General features: G+C 43.2%; 1 protein-coding gene and 3 non-coding genes across 4 annotated transcripts; all 4 read left to right on the top strand.

Annotated features, from left to right (window-relative positions):
* Positions 1-2,783: 2,783 nt before the first annotated feature.
* LOC115534095 (zinc finger protein RFP) lies at positions 2,784-5,337 on the top strand. Its single transcript, XM_030344719.1, has one exon. The coding sequence runs from the start codon at positions 2,799-2,801 to the stop codon at positions 3,570-3,572; it is 774 nt and encodes a 257-aa protein (XP_030200579.1). The 5' UTR covers positions 2,784-2,798; the 3' UTR covers positions 3,573-5,337.
* A 1,418-nt stretch (positions 5,338-6,755) lies between these two features.
* Positions 6,756-6,946, top strand: LOC115534924 (U2 spliceosomal RNA). The gene has a single exon (XR_003974388.1). It is a non-coding gene; the product is annotated as a U2 spliceosomal RNA (small nuclear RNA).
* Positions 6,947-8,760: 1,814 nt separating this feature from the next.
* On the top strand, positions 8,761-8,954 carry LOC115534934 (U2 spliceosomal RNA). Its single transcript, XR_003974394.1, has one exon. It is a non-coding gene; the product is annotated as a U2 spliceosomal RNA (small nuclear RNA).
* Positions 8,955-17,434: 8,480 nt separating this feature from the next.
* LOC115534933 (U2 spliceosomal RNA) lies at positions 17,435-17,622 on the top strand. Its single transcript, XR_003974393.1, has one exon. It is a non-coding gene; the product is annotated as a U2 spliceosomal RNA (small nuclear RNA).
* Positions 17,623-17,823: the final 201 nt, after the last annotated feature.

Genomic DNA, 17,823 nt, shown 5'->3' with positions numbered 1-17,823 from the left:
CACAGGTATAATGTGGTGATCCTAAAGTAATGTTCCTACCTTAATATGTACCTGTGGCCTTATATTTATATGTATTTATTTTATATTTATGACTGTTATTGTTTTCTGACCGGGGGATCGGTGTTCCGCAAATCAGCTGACGTGCCTGTCAGCTGACGGGATGAGGTTCGAGAGGTTTTAAATACAAGGAAATGAATGAATGGAGGGGGCGTAATGAATGAATGGAGGGAGTCTGAGAGGGACCTCTAACAAACGCCAGTCCAACTGAGAAAGCTTAATAGTGGAAAAGCTGTAAGAACCACTGGACAAAGTCGACAACTCTTGCCGACTCTTTGGATACGTCAGTAAGAGCGATTTATATTTTTTGCTGGAGGTTTTTGTTACGACCTGGGTCATCTTGTTTTTCTTTGCCTATTTTTTCCCCGGACGTAAGAGACAGTTGCTGGCGGAGTTTTGTTCGGGGACATCTGGGATTTCGTTTGGGTATTCTTTTTTGTTTGCTTTGAACTAGAGGGAGAACGCGCGAGTGTGCGCAAGGGGCACGCAAATGGAGGCCGCTTATTAACGCGGTTATCAGATCACATCGGCGGAAAAGACTTTTGGGGAATCTGGACTGTGGGTTTATTTGAGGGTTGTTTGGTGAATGTATATGGAAATATGAACAGTTTGAAAATATATGGGTTAATGTAATTCCCTGAGCTATATCCTCGTTATGTGTAGTATTATTATTAAGTGGTCTCAAACGAACACAATCAATGTGCTTGGTTCTCAAATTAAGAAACTCGCGTTTCTATCGTAATAATTGGGCTGAAAGATTAGTCGAAGTGTTACAACTGTCTAACCCCTCCCTGATCCATTACCACATATATCCTTAAACACTGTCTAACCCCTCCCTGATCCATTACCACATATATCCTTAAACACTGTCTAACCCCTCCCTGCTCCTTGTAATTTGGATACAAATGTCCAACACAGGGAGGGTGTTTACTCATGAGGGCGCGGGCGGTCTACAGCCGCAACAAATCATAAAAAAATGCCACATTTAAAACTCTTGAAAATCCTCAGAGGGACACCTGGGACAGGTGGAAGCAGAATAAGGTGGAATTTGAATTTGTGTTTATTTGTCTCTTCATATTATGACTTCATTGTCATTAATATCATGCATTTTGATTTCAACATAGTTACTCAGGACTTCAATATAATTAATGAAGAGGTACTGTCGTGTTCTAAACTGTTTAAGAAGATAACTTGAAGCGCACACGGCAGACTTATGACACAATGTCGTATACTTTATTATAATCGAGGTAACAACGAGCGCGCAGCGATCCAGGCCGAGCACCAAGGGCTCCCCCTGGTGGCCATTCTGCCTAATATACTTCTACAAACAACCAATAGAAGCCCTCCACCTGATACACACTTATCACATTGTGAACCTGCAAACTGGTAAAAACTACTGGTTAACATTCTGTGTTGGGAACAGCACAGGAATATTTGTATCAGAGGGGGTGGGGGGTTATTTCATCAATGAATTTGTGAATAAAGTTCTCCACTTGCAGAGCGCGAAATAACTTGTCCCCACGTGTCGCTGCTCCTCGCAATCCCCACAATACTGTTATAAACAATACAGTATATCAACATATGAATTGTGAATTTTCTACGTAAACCTCTTTTTAATTCAGCCGAATTAACTTTCGCATGGAGGCAACAAAACAAGTGCTTGTTGTCTCTGACCGAAGGTGAACTCGTCGGTCTGGTTCGTCTGCCCTACCCCGGGTCACATGACTCGGCGGTTAATAGCGCAACCATAATAATAGCACATGTTATCTGAGTGGGCACACATTGAGAGGGTTGTTTTACAAAGACTGGTGAAAATATCAGCCACAGTTTAATTCAAGTCGAATATAATTGTATAGCCTAGTTCTTAATCACAGTTAGGCACAAATCACAAAGAAATAATCAACATTTCTTGTTTTCCCGGGCTCTCTGTTTCGGTTGAACATATTTTAATGCTGCAAAGAAGAGAACACACAGCGAATACGAGGTAGCCTAGACAGTTCATAAATGTGCCCACGTTCAGGTTGAGACGTCAGGGAACTGTGTCGGTGGGATCGGGGCTAGGGGTTAGGGGAGGAGCCAGGGGGTAGGGGCGGAGAGGAGAGGATGTCTTGTTCACGAAACGAAACTAAACATTCATAGAAACCAAAGCAAACCGACGCTGAAGCAGCACCCTCTTTCAGGAGAAAAATAAAACGCATTTTGGAACAAATTGTCTGACAGACAGAAAACACAACAAGGTGAGTAAAGCAGCACAAGATAAGGAATTGATGGAATTAGAAATATAATACTGTTCAATGCATAAACCTTATCGTCTGTGTCTAGGAATGGCCTCTGCTAACACTTCCTGGTCTGAGGAGGACTTTTCATGTTCCATCTGTCTGGATGTGTTCAGCAGCCCGGTTACCACACCATGTGGACACAACTTCTGCAGAACCTGTATTACAAAGTTCTGGGATGAACAAGTCAAGTACAAATGTCCTGTTTGCAACAAGATTTTCGACACAAAACCTGATCCACCGGTCAATACCCTCTTATCACAGCTGGCTGCTCAGTTTAGAACAACCGTACGAGTTAAAGAGCAGCCTTGTGTTGAACCAGCAGAAGTTCCTTGTGACTTCTGTACTGGGACCCAGCAGAAGGCTGTGAAGTCCTGCCTAGAGTGTCTTATCTCTTTCTGCCAAACCCACCTGGAGCCTCATCAGAGAGTAGCAGTCCTGAAGAAACATCGGCTGGTCGAGCCTATGGACCGTCTGGAAGACAGGATGTGTAAGAAACACGATCGACTTCTGGAGCTCTTCTGCCCGACTGAACAGGTGTGTGTGTGTCTGTTGTGCACAGTGACAGACCACAAGTCCCATCCTGTTGTACCTCTGAAGGAGGAATATGAAGTGAAGACGGCCCAGCTGGGGAAGATGGAGGCTGAAGTTCCACAGATGATCCAGGAGAGGAAACAAAAGATTAAGGAGGTCAAAGACAGAGTAGAACTGAGCAACAAAGATGCAGACAGAGAGATAGCTGATGGTGGGCAGGTCTTCACTGCTCTGATAGTCTGTGTTGAAAAGTGCCGGGATGAATTCAACCAAACGGTTCAAGAGAAACTGAAATCCACAGAGAAACAAGCTGAAGACCTCATCAAAGAGCTGGAGCAGGAAATAGAAGATCTGACCAATAGATGCTCAGAGGTGAAGCAGCTCTCACACACTGAAGACCACCTCCACTTCCTCCAGACCTTCAGATCCCTGAAGGATCCTCCACCCACCAGGGACTGGACCACGGTGGAGGTCCGTCCTCCGTCATACGTAGGGACCTTGAGGAGATCCCTGGATCAGCTGGAGGAGACACTGAACATGGAGATGAAGAAGCTGCCTGATGATGCTGAACTGAAGAGGATCCAGAAGTATGAAGTAGATGTGACTCTGGATCCTGATACAGCTCATCCCCATCTCATCCTGTCTGAGAATGGGAAACAAGTTAATGATGGAGATGTGAGGAAGGTACTCCCAGACAACCCTTAGAGATTTAGAAATTATATATATGTTCTCACGAGGCAGAGCTTCTCCTCAAGGAGATTTTACTTTGAGGTCCAGGTTAAAGACAAGACTTATTGGCGGTTAGGAGTGGTCAGAGAGTCCATCAACAGAAAAGGTGGGACCACGTTGACCCCTGAGACGGGTTACTGGACTCTTCACTACAACAAGGCTGGGTTTGTATTTAATGATAACCCTGTTGTCCGTCTCCCTCTGAGAGCTGGGCTCCAGAAGGTGGGGGTGTTTGTTGATTATGATGAGGGTGTGGTCTCCTTCTATGATGTGGAAGCCAGGGTTCATATCTACTCTGCTACTGGCTGCACCTTCAGTGAGCCTCTCTATCCACTCCTCTGCCCAGGTCCCCGTGATTATGAAGGAAGCAACTCTGCCCCCCTGATCATCTCACCTGTCAATCAAACAGAGTAGGTCCTTTGTTTGATAATAAAACAAAGAAACAACCAAAACAACTAATGTTGTTTACTGAATTAGAATCTCTACTATGTGAGATCTGAGAGATCTGCTTTAATGTCGTACTGCTGACATTTAACGAGGAGATGTTCTTTAAGAACATAATCACAGTTGTTGAATTCAACACCGTATAAATAAATATATATTTTCTGTTTTCTCCGATTATTTTTACACATTTAAAGCTATAGAATTGTTAAAAGGTGCAGTTATATAGAACATATGAGGACTAATAATTGTACTTTTTTTTAACATTGCTATCTGTTTTAACTTCTGAATAGTGAATGACAAAAAAAACATGTCCTTACACGTTCGTTGATTTTTTTTAATTTGTATGCCTATCTGTTATCATTATAAAAGATCATTCAAAAAAGTTACAAAATAGTGATCAGTAGAATCACTGTCTCAGTGTAATACAAAGAATAAATGTGTTTTTTGCCTAGGACCCTTACTTTGATAATTTCGAGTTCGATGGAACGTTTTATGTCAGTAAAGAATTGTAAACGTTGGTAGTTGATGAACCAGTAAAACGTAATCTCCACAACCCTTCATGTATTACACACTTAAACAAAGGTGAATAAATGTAAAGATTCTCCCGTGAGTGTGAGTACTGTGACTTTGTCTTGTCTGCTCTCCTCTCTTATCTTCTCTTCTCTTCTCTTCTCTTCTCTTCTCTTCTGCCTCCTCTCCTCTCTTCCTCCTCTTCCTTCTCCTCCTCCTCTCTTACCTCTGCTCTCCTCTCTAGCTCATCTAGGATTGTGTTCATTATTGTCTTTCATTACGCATTAAGTGTGTTCACATGTCAAAAGTCACCCCATTTAGATGAATCTAAAATAGATGTTGTACAACTGAACTCCCACTGGGTGAGTTCGGCTGTAGTGAATCACTATGGTGACGGTGACGGTCCCGCTCGTGCGGAGTCCTCCTCCCATAACCACGCCCACTGACTGCCTGGACGACGCGAGGAGAGGGAGAGAGACCCCGAAGCTGTTGGCACGAGAGCCGTGGACCTCGATACCTATGAGCGGCCAGCCGCGTGGGAATGAACAACCCCAGCCATCACACGTTTGATTATGTGTGTCAACTTCTCCCTGATGGTCTGAATAAGTCTCAAAGTGTGTCGTTAGTCGCCTTTTAAATAAAGTCGCAAAGAGAGTCAATGATACGTGCACAACTGTTAATGATCTGTAATGTTTGATACTATTATTTTAGTCATTCTGTTTATTGTGTACTTGTACTTTTATTCGTTGTTAAAGCATAATGGTGATAAACAACTCAGTCAAACCAACTGAATGTTCTCGTGTATTCAGCCGACTAACCTTGTGCTCGTGTATCGATTACGTTTTAAGATTTGCATTCTAGCCTTTAGTATACTTAATGTCTTCGGTCTAGTTTGGTCAAAATAGTGTTTATGTGAATATGTGAATGGCATCTTCACTCTGTTAAACCCTATTTTAAAAGATGCATATGTTCCTGTCTGGCTGTTAGCCCTGTAATAGTCTACAGCTGTGGCTCATAGGTTAATTGAGCCACACCCATTCTGGTGCTCCTTAAGAGGGCCCGAGTTCTGGACGGGAGGCTTGAGTTGTGCAAGTGAATTGACTGTTGTGCTATTGTTTGTTTTAAGTAAGAATATTTCTTTCACCAACAACATTGTGCATTAAGGAAACTCTTTTTCACATTTGCCATTTATTTTAAATTGATACCGGTGAGACACGTTATCGAAGGAAGATGTGAGTAAATTAATATATTCTATGCTTTATTTAGACGATATGATATTCAAGCTCATGTTAATACCTTATTGGACTACATATTTGTAGTGCTAACACCAGTCCTCAATAGCTTCTTCTACACAGAGTGGTGAACAGGTTTATCGGGGTTAATCTGTCGTCGTGGTTTTACCACTCCGCCCATTACCAATGTAATCTGAACTTTTCTCTGTATGGAGATTCTTCATGAACCTCATCCAGAGTGCAACCCGTTTATGAATAAACCACGTTTTGAACCGTTAACACTCCGATTCATGACCTACCCCGAAACAACGATACCATCAAAATTATGTTTCAACAGTGTAGAACCTTATTGATTTCAGATGTTTGTGTTCAGTTCATGCATTTTATTTGCTATTGGTTCATTGTTTGCATGGTTGAGGAAATCTGGAATTAAAACATAGCACATGGCATAGGCCTACCCTGAATTTAGCCTTGGTTCTTTGATGCGCAAATTGTAAAGAAACTACTTGGTGAAGTTGCGCCGACCTATTAGTGACCACTAGAGAGCGGTAGAGTGGCGGTTTCCTCACATTTTTAGTGATCTAGTAATGATGGAAAGAGTTAATTTCTCATGTATCTAACTTTTACCAAACTAACACCATGTATGATGGCATCAAATCATAGTGATCGTGCTCAGTGGGGATTCAATGTATTATGCATTATAGTTCACAATAAACGCGTTTGGCTTCCTCAGACATACTGATTGGCTTAGAGCTGCTGACGTCATCAGTGCCGTTCATGCATTGCCTTGAATCACGGACCCTTATACTCGTTATTTTTTGCGTTGAACGTAGTTTGATAACACGCTATATGTTGTTGACACATAGTGGTACTTCTGTAGGCTTCTTGTATTTGAAGGAAGTTTTCCCCGTAAAACCGCTGATGAGAGTGACATTTCTGGGAATGGGATATCTAGGTCGAACAATTTGTAGGCATCGCTTCTCGGCCTTTTGGCTAAGATCAAGTGTAGTATCTGTTCTTATCAGTTTAATATCTGATACGTCCCCTACCCGGGGACCATATATTAAATTGATTTTTGGAACTGGGAGATGGAAAAGGGGCTTGCTCCGTCCACTCCACGCATCGACCTGGTATTGCAGTACCTCCAGGAACGGTGCACCCCCTCTCACTGTTAATACAATGGAATGGCATTTAGGCTCTATCAACTCGGCAGAAACACAATTGTTGTGCGAGTTTGCTTGATGCTATAACAACTCTTTTCTAACCATTCGTCGGTCCAGAGTCAGACATGGTTGCCATGTGTTCAATTGAAACCGGTTGAATACGTTATCAAAAGAAAATACGAGTTTATGTATGAATTCAAAGCTTTATGTAGAGTCGACCGTATGATACTCAAGCTCCGAATAGCTTCTGCTTCTACCCACCGAGTGGTCAACGCAAAACCACATGAGGTGCAAATGGTAAATAAAGCTGCTTTTATTTAAAGTTCCGACCGACTAGTGACCACTAGATGGCGTCAGAGTGGTGGCTTCCTAGCAATGATAGAAAAAAGTTAATTTCTCATGGCTCATACTTAACAAACCTACAACATGTATAAACGCATCTCATCATTGTGATCTTGCTCAGTGGGGATTCCATAGATAATTTATCATATAATGTATTGTATATATTATAATTCACCACAATTGACGGCTTTGGCTTTTCAGACATTCTGATTGGCTTATGGCTTCTGACGTCATCAGTGCCGTTCGTGCAATTTCGTAAATCCAGGGCCCATATACTCGTTATTCTGTTTTAACCTAGTTTGATAGCACGCTTTATTTTGTTGACACATAGTGGTACTTCTGTATTTGTACTTAAATTAAGTTCTATTATTGTGAGGCTAGTGGTCCCCTGTTCTGTCAACTATCAAATTGTGCATGTCTTATACTTCCCTTATCATCCTGTGTGCCTGTGGGCTTTACTTTTAAAACCAAAAGAACCAAGAAATAAATAATGTTGTACTATATCACCTGTGCCGATACAATCCTTCGATACCAGCGGGGAGGTAGATTTCTTGGGTTGGGGTGCCTCTGGACATACAGGGGCTGGCGTTGTCTATACTAGGTAGCAAGGGTCACATTTTTACCCCCTTTACCTGTAAAATGAATCTTTATTTCTGAATTAGGATTTGAGCACTGCAGAGTAAGTGAAATCTGTTTTCGCGTAGAAAGTATAAATATACGGGACATTGTATATTTCTGTTAGAGGAGCAATTTAATTCATACGTTTTTTTGCGTCCAACTTATCTGCGACCTCAAGGTCTCAGAACCCCTCACCTAAAGGAAATCGCCTTTTAGGGCGCACTCACACTAGGCCATCTGTACCTTGCCCAAGTCGGTTTCACACATGTACCGTGCTCAAGTACGAATGGCGTCCGAGGATTCAGGAAGACACCATTAGTAGAACAACACAGAGAACACAGTTGACACTGTAGTGACTTGGTCGCTTATTTGGAGCCGTTCTACTCAGACGCAGCCCTCTCTCACTGAGCGTTTTTACACTGCCAAATAGGCAGTGTTATGCACGCGTTTTGAGCAGTGCAGTTCTAACTTGAGAGAAAGTGAAATCCGCGCGCTGTTGATCATGTGAGAGAAGGGATGCAGTCATATTAAACGTTGAAAGATGGTGCGATCTACGAGAGAGACGCAGAGGAACTGTCCTTTCGAGGCTTTTGTCGGGATAAAAAACCAGTGGTCCGCAAAATAAAGAATATGTTGGTGGCTTTGCACTTGTAAATAGTTAGTCGCGTTTGTAGCCTACACTCAGATGTGAACTTATTCTTGCATGCAGGTGTCTTCATTCATATAAAAATAAAAACATTCACAATGTGATGGTTTTATACTTGTTGTTTAATTGAAATGTTTTTAAGTGTGTATGCTTTTAAAACAATGACCTGTAGAATGTGATAAGAAAGTTAAATGTAGTAACTTGTGTCAATAAATTTTTTTCAAATGGAAAAAAAAAAAAAAAAAAAAAATCTGTTCTTATCAGTTTAATATCTGATACGTCCCCTACCCGGGGACCATATATTAAATTGATTTTTGGAACTGGGAGATGGAAAAGGGGCTTGCTCCGTCCACTCCACGCATCGACCTGGTATTGCAGTACCTCCAGGAACGGTGCACCCCCTCTCACTGTTAATATGAATGAATGTATTTCGGTACGCAAACGAAGTCGCCAACATGAATGTAGTGGTCGTTTATTTATTTTAGCGTTCATGAGTAAATCGATGTTTTGGTTCAGACAATGTTGGCATGTCTTTTTTATTAAAACAGGTTAAAAGTTATTGAAAAAAGTTACGAGGCGATTTAACGTCATTGATTCTATGCCTTATTTAGACCATGTGAGACCAAATTAAATTATTGCATGCTAATTAGTAAATGATTTATTTGTGATCAATAAACTGTATTTAGATTCAAATTATGTTTCATCAGAGTGTAGAACCTTAATGATTTCAGATGTTTCTGGGTTCAGTTCTTGCATCTTATTTGCTATTGGTTAATTTTTTGCATGCTTGGGGACATCTCGAATTAAAGCATAGCACGCCGCCTTGCCCTGAATTTAGCCGTTGTTTTCTGAGACGCAAATAGTAGGCTAAATAAACGGTTCTTATTGTAGTTGTTGACTCACTAGTGACCACTAGATGGCGGCAGCGTCAAATCATTGTGATCGTGCTCAGTGGGGATTCAATGTAGGCTATATAAAATATCTATAATAGTTCACAAAAAAACGCGATTGGCTTCTCAGACCTTCTGATTGGCATATGGCTTCTGACGTCATCAGTGCCAATCGTGAATTGCCGTGACTCCCGGGCCCCGATACTCGTTATTTTTCAGGCTGAATATGGTTTGATAACACGCTATGTCTTTGACACATAGTGGTACTTTTGTTTTTGTAAGGTTAGGTGTATCTGCTCTTCAGTTTAATATTTGATACGGCCCCTACCCGTGGACCTCTCATCTTTCTACTCCCTACAAATGTCCAACACAGGGAGGTTTTTTTTACGTATTAGGGCATTTGGTCGGTCCACAGCCGCAACAAATCATAAAAAATTGCCACATTTAAAACTCTTAAATCATCAGAGTGACACCTCGGGACATGTTGAAGCAGTGAATAAGGCGGAATTTGCATTTAATTGTCTCTTTGTATTATGACTTCATTATCATTAATATCATATATCACGATTTCTCCATACAGCTTTTAAGGACTTCAATATAGCTAGTGAATGAATATTTGTATCAGAGGGGGCGGGGGGTTATATCATCAATGAATTTGTGAATAAAGTTCTCCACTTGCAGAGCGCGAAAGAACCCGTCCCCACGTGTCGCTGCTCCTCGCGATCCCCACCATACCGTTATAAACAATACAGTCTATCAACTTATGAATTGTGAATTTTCTAGGTAAACCTTTTTTAATTCCGAATTAACTGCCGCATGGTGGCAACCAAACAAGTGCTTGTTGTCTGACTGAAGGTGAACTCGTCGGTCTGGTTCGTCTGCCCTACCCTGAGTCACATGACTCGGGGGTTAATAGCGCAACCATAATAGCACATGTTATCTGGGCACACATTGAGAGGGTTGTTTTATGAAGACTGTGTTGAAAATATCAGCCACAGTTTAATTCAAGTAAAATATAATTGTATAATCAGTCACAAATCACTAAGAAATAATCAACATTTCTTGTTTTCCCGGGCTCTGTTTCCTGTGTTTTAATGGTTGAACATATTTTAATGTTGCAAAGAAGAGAACACACAGTGAATATGAGGTAGCCTCTAGACAGTTTATGAATGTGCCCACGTTCAGGTTGAGACGTCAGGGAACTGTGTCCGTGGGGGCGGAGCCAGGGGTTAGGGGCGGAGAGGAGAGGATGTCATGTTCAGGAAACGAAACTAAACATTCATAGAAACCAAAGCACACCGTCGTTTGAGCAGTTCCCTCTTTCAGGAGGAAAATAAAACTTGTCTGACGGACAGAAAACACAACAAGGTGAGTAAAGCAGCACAAGATAAGGAACTGATGGAATTAGAAATATAAAGTTGCTCAATACATAAACCTTATCGTCTGTGTCTAGGAATGGCCTCTGCTATCACTTCCTGGTCTGAGGAGGACTTTTCATGTTCCATCTGTCTGGATGTGTTCAGCAGCCCGGTTACCACACCATGTGGACAACTTCTGCAGAACCTGTATTACAAAGTTCTGGGATGAACAAGTCAAGTACAAATGTCCTGTTTGCAACCAGATTTTCGACACAAAACCTGATCCACAGGTCAATACCCTCTTATCAGAGCTGGCTGCTCAGTTTAGAACAACCGTACGAGTTAAAGAGCAGCCTTGTGTTGAACCAGCAGAAGTTCCCTGTGACTTCTGTACTGGGACCCAGCAGAAGGCTGTGAAGTCCTGCCTAGAGTGTTTCATGTCTTTCTGCCAAACCCACCTGGAGCCACATCAGAGAGTCACAGTCCTGAAGAAACATCGGCTGGTCCAGCCTATGGACCGTCTGGAAGACAGGATGTGTAAGAAACACAACCGACTTCTGGAGCTCTTCTGCCAGACTGAACAGGTGTGTGTGTGTGTGTGTCAGTACTGCACAGAGACAGACCACAAGTCCCATCCTGTTGTACCTCTGAAGGAGGAATATGAAGTGAAGACGGCCCAGCTGGGGAAGATAGAGGCTGACGTTCCACAGATGATCCAGGAGACAAAGACACAGTAGATCTGAGCAACAAAGATGCAGACAGAGAGATAGCCATTGGTGGGCAGGTCTTCACTGCTCTGATAGGCTGTGTTGAAAAGTGCCGGGATGAATTCAACCAAACGGTTAAAGAGAAACTGAAATCCACATTAAAACAAGCTGAAGACCTCAATTCAAAGAGCTGGAGCAGGAAATAGAAGATCTGACCAATAGATGCTCAGAGGTGAAGCAGCTCTCACACACTAAAGACCACCTCCACTTCCTCCAGACCTTCAGATCCCTGAAGGATCCTCCACCCACCAGGGACTGGACCACGGTGGAGGTCCGTCCTCCGTCATACGTAGGGACCTTGAGGAGATCCCTGGATCAGCTGGAGGAGACGCTGAACATGGAGATGAAGAAGCTGAGTGATGCTGAACTGAAGAGGGTCCAGCAGTATGAAGTAGATGTGACTCTGGATCCTGATACAGCTCATCCCAAGCTCATCCTGTCTGAGGATGGGAAACAAGTACATTGTGGAGGCGTAGCGAAGGTACTCCCAGTCAACCCTATAAGATGTACAGGGTATACATGTGTTCTCACGAGGCAGAGCTTCTCCTCAGGGAGATTTTACTTTGAGGTACAGGTTAAAGACAAGACTGCATGGTGGTTAGGAGTGGTCAGAGAGTCTATCGACAGAAAAGGTGAGACCACGTGGACCCCTGAGACGGGTTACTGGACTCTTCTCTACTACAAGGATAGGTTTGTATTTATAGATAACCCTCCTCTCTGTCTCCCTCTGAGAGCTGAGCTCCAGAAGGTGGGGGTGTTTGTTGATTATGATGAGGGTGTGGTCTCCTTCTATGATGTGGAAGCCAGGGATCATATCTACTCTGCTACTGGCTGCACCTTCAGTGAGCCTCTCTATCCACTCCTCTGCCCAGGTCCCCCTGATTTTAGAGGTAATAACAACTCTGCCCCCCTGATCATCTCACCTGTCAATCAAACAGACTAGGACCTTTGTTTGATAATAAAACAAAGAAACAACCAAAACAACTAATGTTGTTTACTGAATTAGAATCTCTACTATGTGAGATCTGAGAGAACTGCTTTAATGTCGTACTGCTGACATTTAACGAGGAGATGTTCTTTAAGAACATAATTACAGTTGTTGAATCAACTCATTATACATGGTTAGATTACAATATATCTTATTCATGTTTCCTCCTGATTTTTTATACGTTTAATGCAATTACATAGTTACAGTCGCAGTCATGTAGAATATTTTGACTTGATTAATTTGTGTAATAATGATCCTATAACCCCTTACTTAAAATGTCTATTTGTTTAACTTCAGAACACTTTTCTGATTTATTGTATTAAAAAGAAAAGGCAAAGAAATGTAATGTGTAGGTCTACATTATCTTTTTAATTGATCTTTTCACTGGAATAGGTACAATCCAGTCCAACAGTGTTTTGTAGAAATACTTTCTCAGTGGGAGACAAAAAATTAATTAGTTTGATGACAAAATCTACATTTTGATCATTTTGAGATTGCTGGAATGTTTAAAATCACTGCAAATTTGTACACTTCTTTAATTTTTTAACCAGTAATTGACTTAATCTCCACCATACAACCCTTCATACATTACACACTTAAACAAAGCTCACTGTGGCTACATGTAAAGATTCTCCCAATGTGTGTGAGTACTGTGACTTGGTCTTGTCAGCTCTCCCCTCCTCTCCATCCTCTTCTCTCTCCATCCTCTCCTCTCTCCATCCTCTTCTCTCTCCTCCTCTCTCTCTCTCTCTCTCCTCTCTCCTCTCTCCTCTCTCCTCTCTCCTCTCTCTCTTCTCCTCCTCCTCTCTCTTATCTCTGCTCTAGTCTGTAGCTCAGATTGTCTTTATTATTGTCGTACATTACATTACTTATGGTCTAAATAAGTCTCCAAGTGTGTCGTTAGTCGCCTTTCAGAAATAAAGGCACTCATAGGATCAAAGATACGTGCACAACTGTTAACGATCTGTAATATTTGGTACTATTCTTTAGTCATTCTGTTTATGATGTACTTGTAAGTGACTATTGTTCAGTTATATTTGTTGTTAAAGCATAATGGTAATAAACAACTCAGTCCAACCCACTGAATGTTGTGGTGTGTTCAGCCGGTGATTCATTCTGTTCCTTCAGTCTCAATCCTCCAAGCTGAGCAGATGTTCCTCCAGAGCTCTCTGTTGGTTATCCTAGCAGCACACCTGGAAGGTCCTCCAGCCCCCTGGGTCCCAGCAGGTCTCTATGGGGTCCTGCCCCCTGACGTGGGCCCAGTCTTCAGTCCCTCCCTCCGCCTCTTCCTCACCTCACTGGTGGCGTGGTGGACCAGCTCAGACCTCTGGAGACATTGCCTCCCCACACGTCAACAAAAACGGAATATTTTGAATTATGATTAATAAAGTACGTATATGATCGAATGGTTACGCTGTTGATAGCTCATGGAAAATATATAGTGTGTGTGTGTGTGTGTGTGTGTGTGTGTGTGTGTGTGTGTGTGTGTGTGTGTGTGTGTGTGTGTGTGTGTGTGTGTGTGTGTGTGTGTGTGTGTGTGTGTGTGTGTGTGTGTGTGTGTGTGTGTGTGTGTGTGTGTGTGTGTGTGTGTGTGTGGTGTGTGTGTGTTGAGAGTTCAACTCCCAGCTGAAAGGTACTGGGTTTGATCCCCAATGTCTGCAGCCTGTGTTATTCGATGGAGCAAGATGCCCCCTAACCCTCCCTGATCCATTACCACATATATCCTTAAACACTGTCTAACCCCTTCCTGATCCATTACCACATATATCCTTAAACACTGTCTAACCCCTCCCTGATCCATTACCACATATATCCTTAAACACTGTGTGACACTAGGCCACATATTTAATATTTTAGGATACACTGTAAAAATATGACCTTGTTTCAATATGTAAAGAATTCACAGGTATAATGTGGTGATCCTAAAGTAATGTTCCTACCTTAATATGTACCTGTGGCCTTATATTTATATGTATTTATTTTATATTTATGACTGTTATTGTTTTCTGACCGGGGGATCGGTGTTCCGCAAATCAGCTGACGTGCCTGTCAGCTTACGGGATGAGGTTCGAGAGGTTTTAAATGCAAGGAAATGAATGAATGGAGGGGGCGTAATGAATGAATGGAGGGAGTCTGAGAGGGACCTCTAACAAACGCCAGTCCAACTGAGAAAGCTTAATAGTGGAAAAGCTGTAAGAACCACTGGACAAAGTCGACAACTCTTGCCGACTCTTTGGATACGTCAGTAAGAGCGATTTATATTTTTCGCTTCTCGGCCTTTTGGCTAAGACAGTGATCCCCTCCGTTGTCTGTCTATATATTGCCTATTTAGTGGCAAATATATAGCAGGTTAGGAGGATATTGCACCATCTTTTTGGTAAGTTGGGGTCAAATACCAGTTGCTGATACCCTTTACCAAGAAGACCATTGTCCAGTTCGTTTAAGGTAAGGGGATTTTATTGTTGCCTGTACTACCTTGTTTATTCACTGTTTTATTGCTTTTAACCTCTTAATTTTTTAAGAGTGTGGTGTCTCCATCATGTCGGTTAACCCTTCCGGCATGAGGAGGCACCACAGTGTACGTTTTAAGTTTAAGTCAATCAATGGAATTTTAATTCAGATGTCCCGGCTTGATTTTTCAAGGAAGCACATCCAAGGAATCCTGAAGTTTACCGGAAACGATTTGAATTGTATTCTGACTCTGCCCTTTAACAAAGGATTCGATGTTGGCTTCGCAGCCGCAACAACCCTCAAAGAATTTTGGACACGCTACGACACGGTAAAAGACCAGTTTTCAGCATTTGAAGTGGAGAGACTAAATGACGATTCCATTAAAACCGTAATCGTCAGGATGTTCAATGAAACTGTAAATGCTGATGATATTTGTATATGGCTGGCAAGATACTGCACTGTGAGGGCCCAGGCCACCAAGGTGAGAGATGAGGATGGCATCTGGAACTGTTCATGGAGGGTCCCCATACAACAATGGCGGGACCCACATGGCTTCCAGGGCCTGAAACATCTCCCATCCATGATGGCTCTTGGAGAGAACAGGGGCTACATTCACTACCAGGGACAGCCCAAGCTCTGCCACAAGTGTGGCGAGCAAGGGCACCTGGCGGAAGCGTGTACCAAGGTGTTGTGCGGCAAATGTAGAGAAATTGGACACTCTTTTGAAGAATGTACCAATGGCAGGAAGTGCAACCTCTGTGGAGACTCAAACCATCTCTTCAGAGATTGCCCAAAATCTTTTGCCAACAAAGTAAAACAAAATGCAAGGAAAGTGGCAGACGGGGGTGCACAAACAATTAAAGACACCAGGCTGGAAAAAATTACTCTGATTGGGGGAGAGGGGGAGGGGCCTGAGGTTGCCCCACCTAGTGGTGAGGTGAAAGAGGGTGGTGGGGCCCAGGCAGCCGGTGGAGCGGAGATGGACTCCACTTCAGACTCTGACGAAACCGGGAGTCTCGAAACAGTCGGCCGGTCGGAAGAGTCTGAAGTGGAGTCCAGTGAAGCCTCCCTCCCAGGAGCCCAGCCTGGGAAGAGAGCAGTGTCGGAGATGTCCTTGGAAAATGACGGAGCCTCGGAGAAAAGGGGAAGAGCTGGCTCCTCAGACAGTTCATCTGTCGGGGAGCCCAGAGTCTTCCCGAACCACCCCCCCAACACTCTCTCCTTTTTACACATGGCACTGCAGTCAACCCCAAAGGACTCTGTTTTAAACCATGCTCGAGTCTGGGAGGGGAATGAAGGAGACTGAAGAACCCCAGACCGTTTTTAGTCTTTTGATCATAGAACACCAGTATCATTTAACTTGTCACAATTTTACGCTGTTATTAAGAAGTTTTTTAAAACATTTTAACCTTGAATACGAGGATTTAAATGTTTTAACAAACTATCGTTCTATAATCACGGGGTTGCAGGAGCGGGAACCAAAGAGCCCAGTGCGCGGGCAAACATACGGAGAGCCAACAACAGTAAGGCACAATGTGAACCATCATGCCCTCTCCAACAGACTCCGGGACCTGTCATGGATGGCAGCTCACGAGATCCTCCCAGTCAGGGCCGTCATGCACTCCCGGGGGATGGCTGCATCCCCAACCTGCCCTCGGCCAGGTTCTGGCGCACCTGAGTCGGTGAGGCACCTGTTCTGGGAGTGCAGCGCTGCTGGAGACCAGTGGGCAACGGCCGGCTCCCTGCAATTCCCGTACTTTCCAGCAGGGGAGGCCCAGACAGCCCAAAAGGTGCTGTATGGGGTGAGCCAAAAGAGTCAGCTACCACCAGACTTTCCCAAGCAATGGCTCACCCTAGCCGCCATAAAATACGCCATATGGGCCTCCAGAAACCTGCTGGTAAGAAAGCACATGCAGATCCCCCCCGTGGCTGTGATCCGGAAGGCCGCAGCAATGGCCCAAGTGGCCGGTGCTGCAGGCGGCAGGCCTAGGACACGGCCACAAAGAAGAATCGCCTCTGTGCCCATTCGGACGAGGGAGTCGGAGCCACACGCGGAAAGGTCGAGGCAGCGGCGGCCTGGCTCTCCGGGAGAAGCAGGTGGGAAGGAGCAGAGAGGGGAGGAGATCCTCTGAGCCACAGGTCCCGAGAGACCAATGCTGTTGGAGAGAGCAGGATGGGCCGTTTTTATTTTCTTAATTGGGCTTCCTCCCGTCCCTGCACAGCTGTTTTTTGAACCATGTTTTTTAAGCATCACAATGATTTTATAAAACAACAACGTATCCATGTATTTAATTATATTTATTTACCTTTTATTCACAATGTGATGGTTTTATACTTGTTGTTTAATTGAAATGTTTTTAAGTGTGTATGCTTTTAAAACAATGACCTGTAGAATGTGATAAGAAAGTTAAATGTAGTAACTTGTGTCAATAAATTTTTTTCAAATGAAAAAAAAAAAAAAAAATCTGTTCTTATCAGTTTAATATCTGATACGTCCCCTACCCGGGGACCATATATTAAATTGATTTTTGGAACTGGGAGATGGAAAAGGGGCTTGCTCCGTCCACTCCACGCATCGACCTGGTATTGCAGTACCTCCAGGAACGGTGCACCCCCATTGCCTGTACAAAACAACATTTAGCGATTTGAAACGATTTTGTCTCGGGTTTCCGGCAGGAATACCGTTCTTAGTTGAATCATACCATAGTTATACATCTTAGTCGTGACACTCTATATTTTCACTCAGAAGAATGGGACTGCTTTAGTGCTGTCTGAAATAAGCATTTATAAATGCTGATTCCCTAAATGGTCTAATTTT

Source organism: Gadus morhua, chromosome 21, assembly GCF_902167405.1.
Source record: "Gadus morhua chromosome 21, gadMor3.0, whole genome shotgun sequence".
Lineage (NCBI taxonomy): Eukaryota > Metazoa > Chordata > Actinopteri > Gadiformes > Gadidae > Gadus > Gadus morhua.
This window is presented reverse-complemented; position numbering and strand designations above follow the sequence as displayed.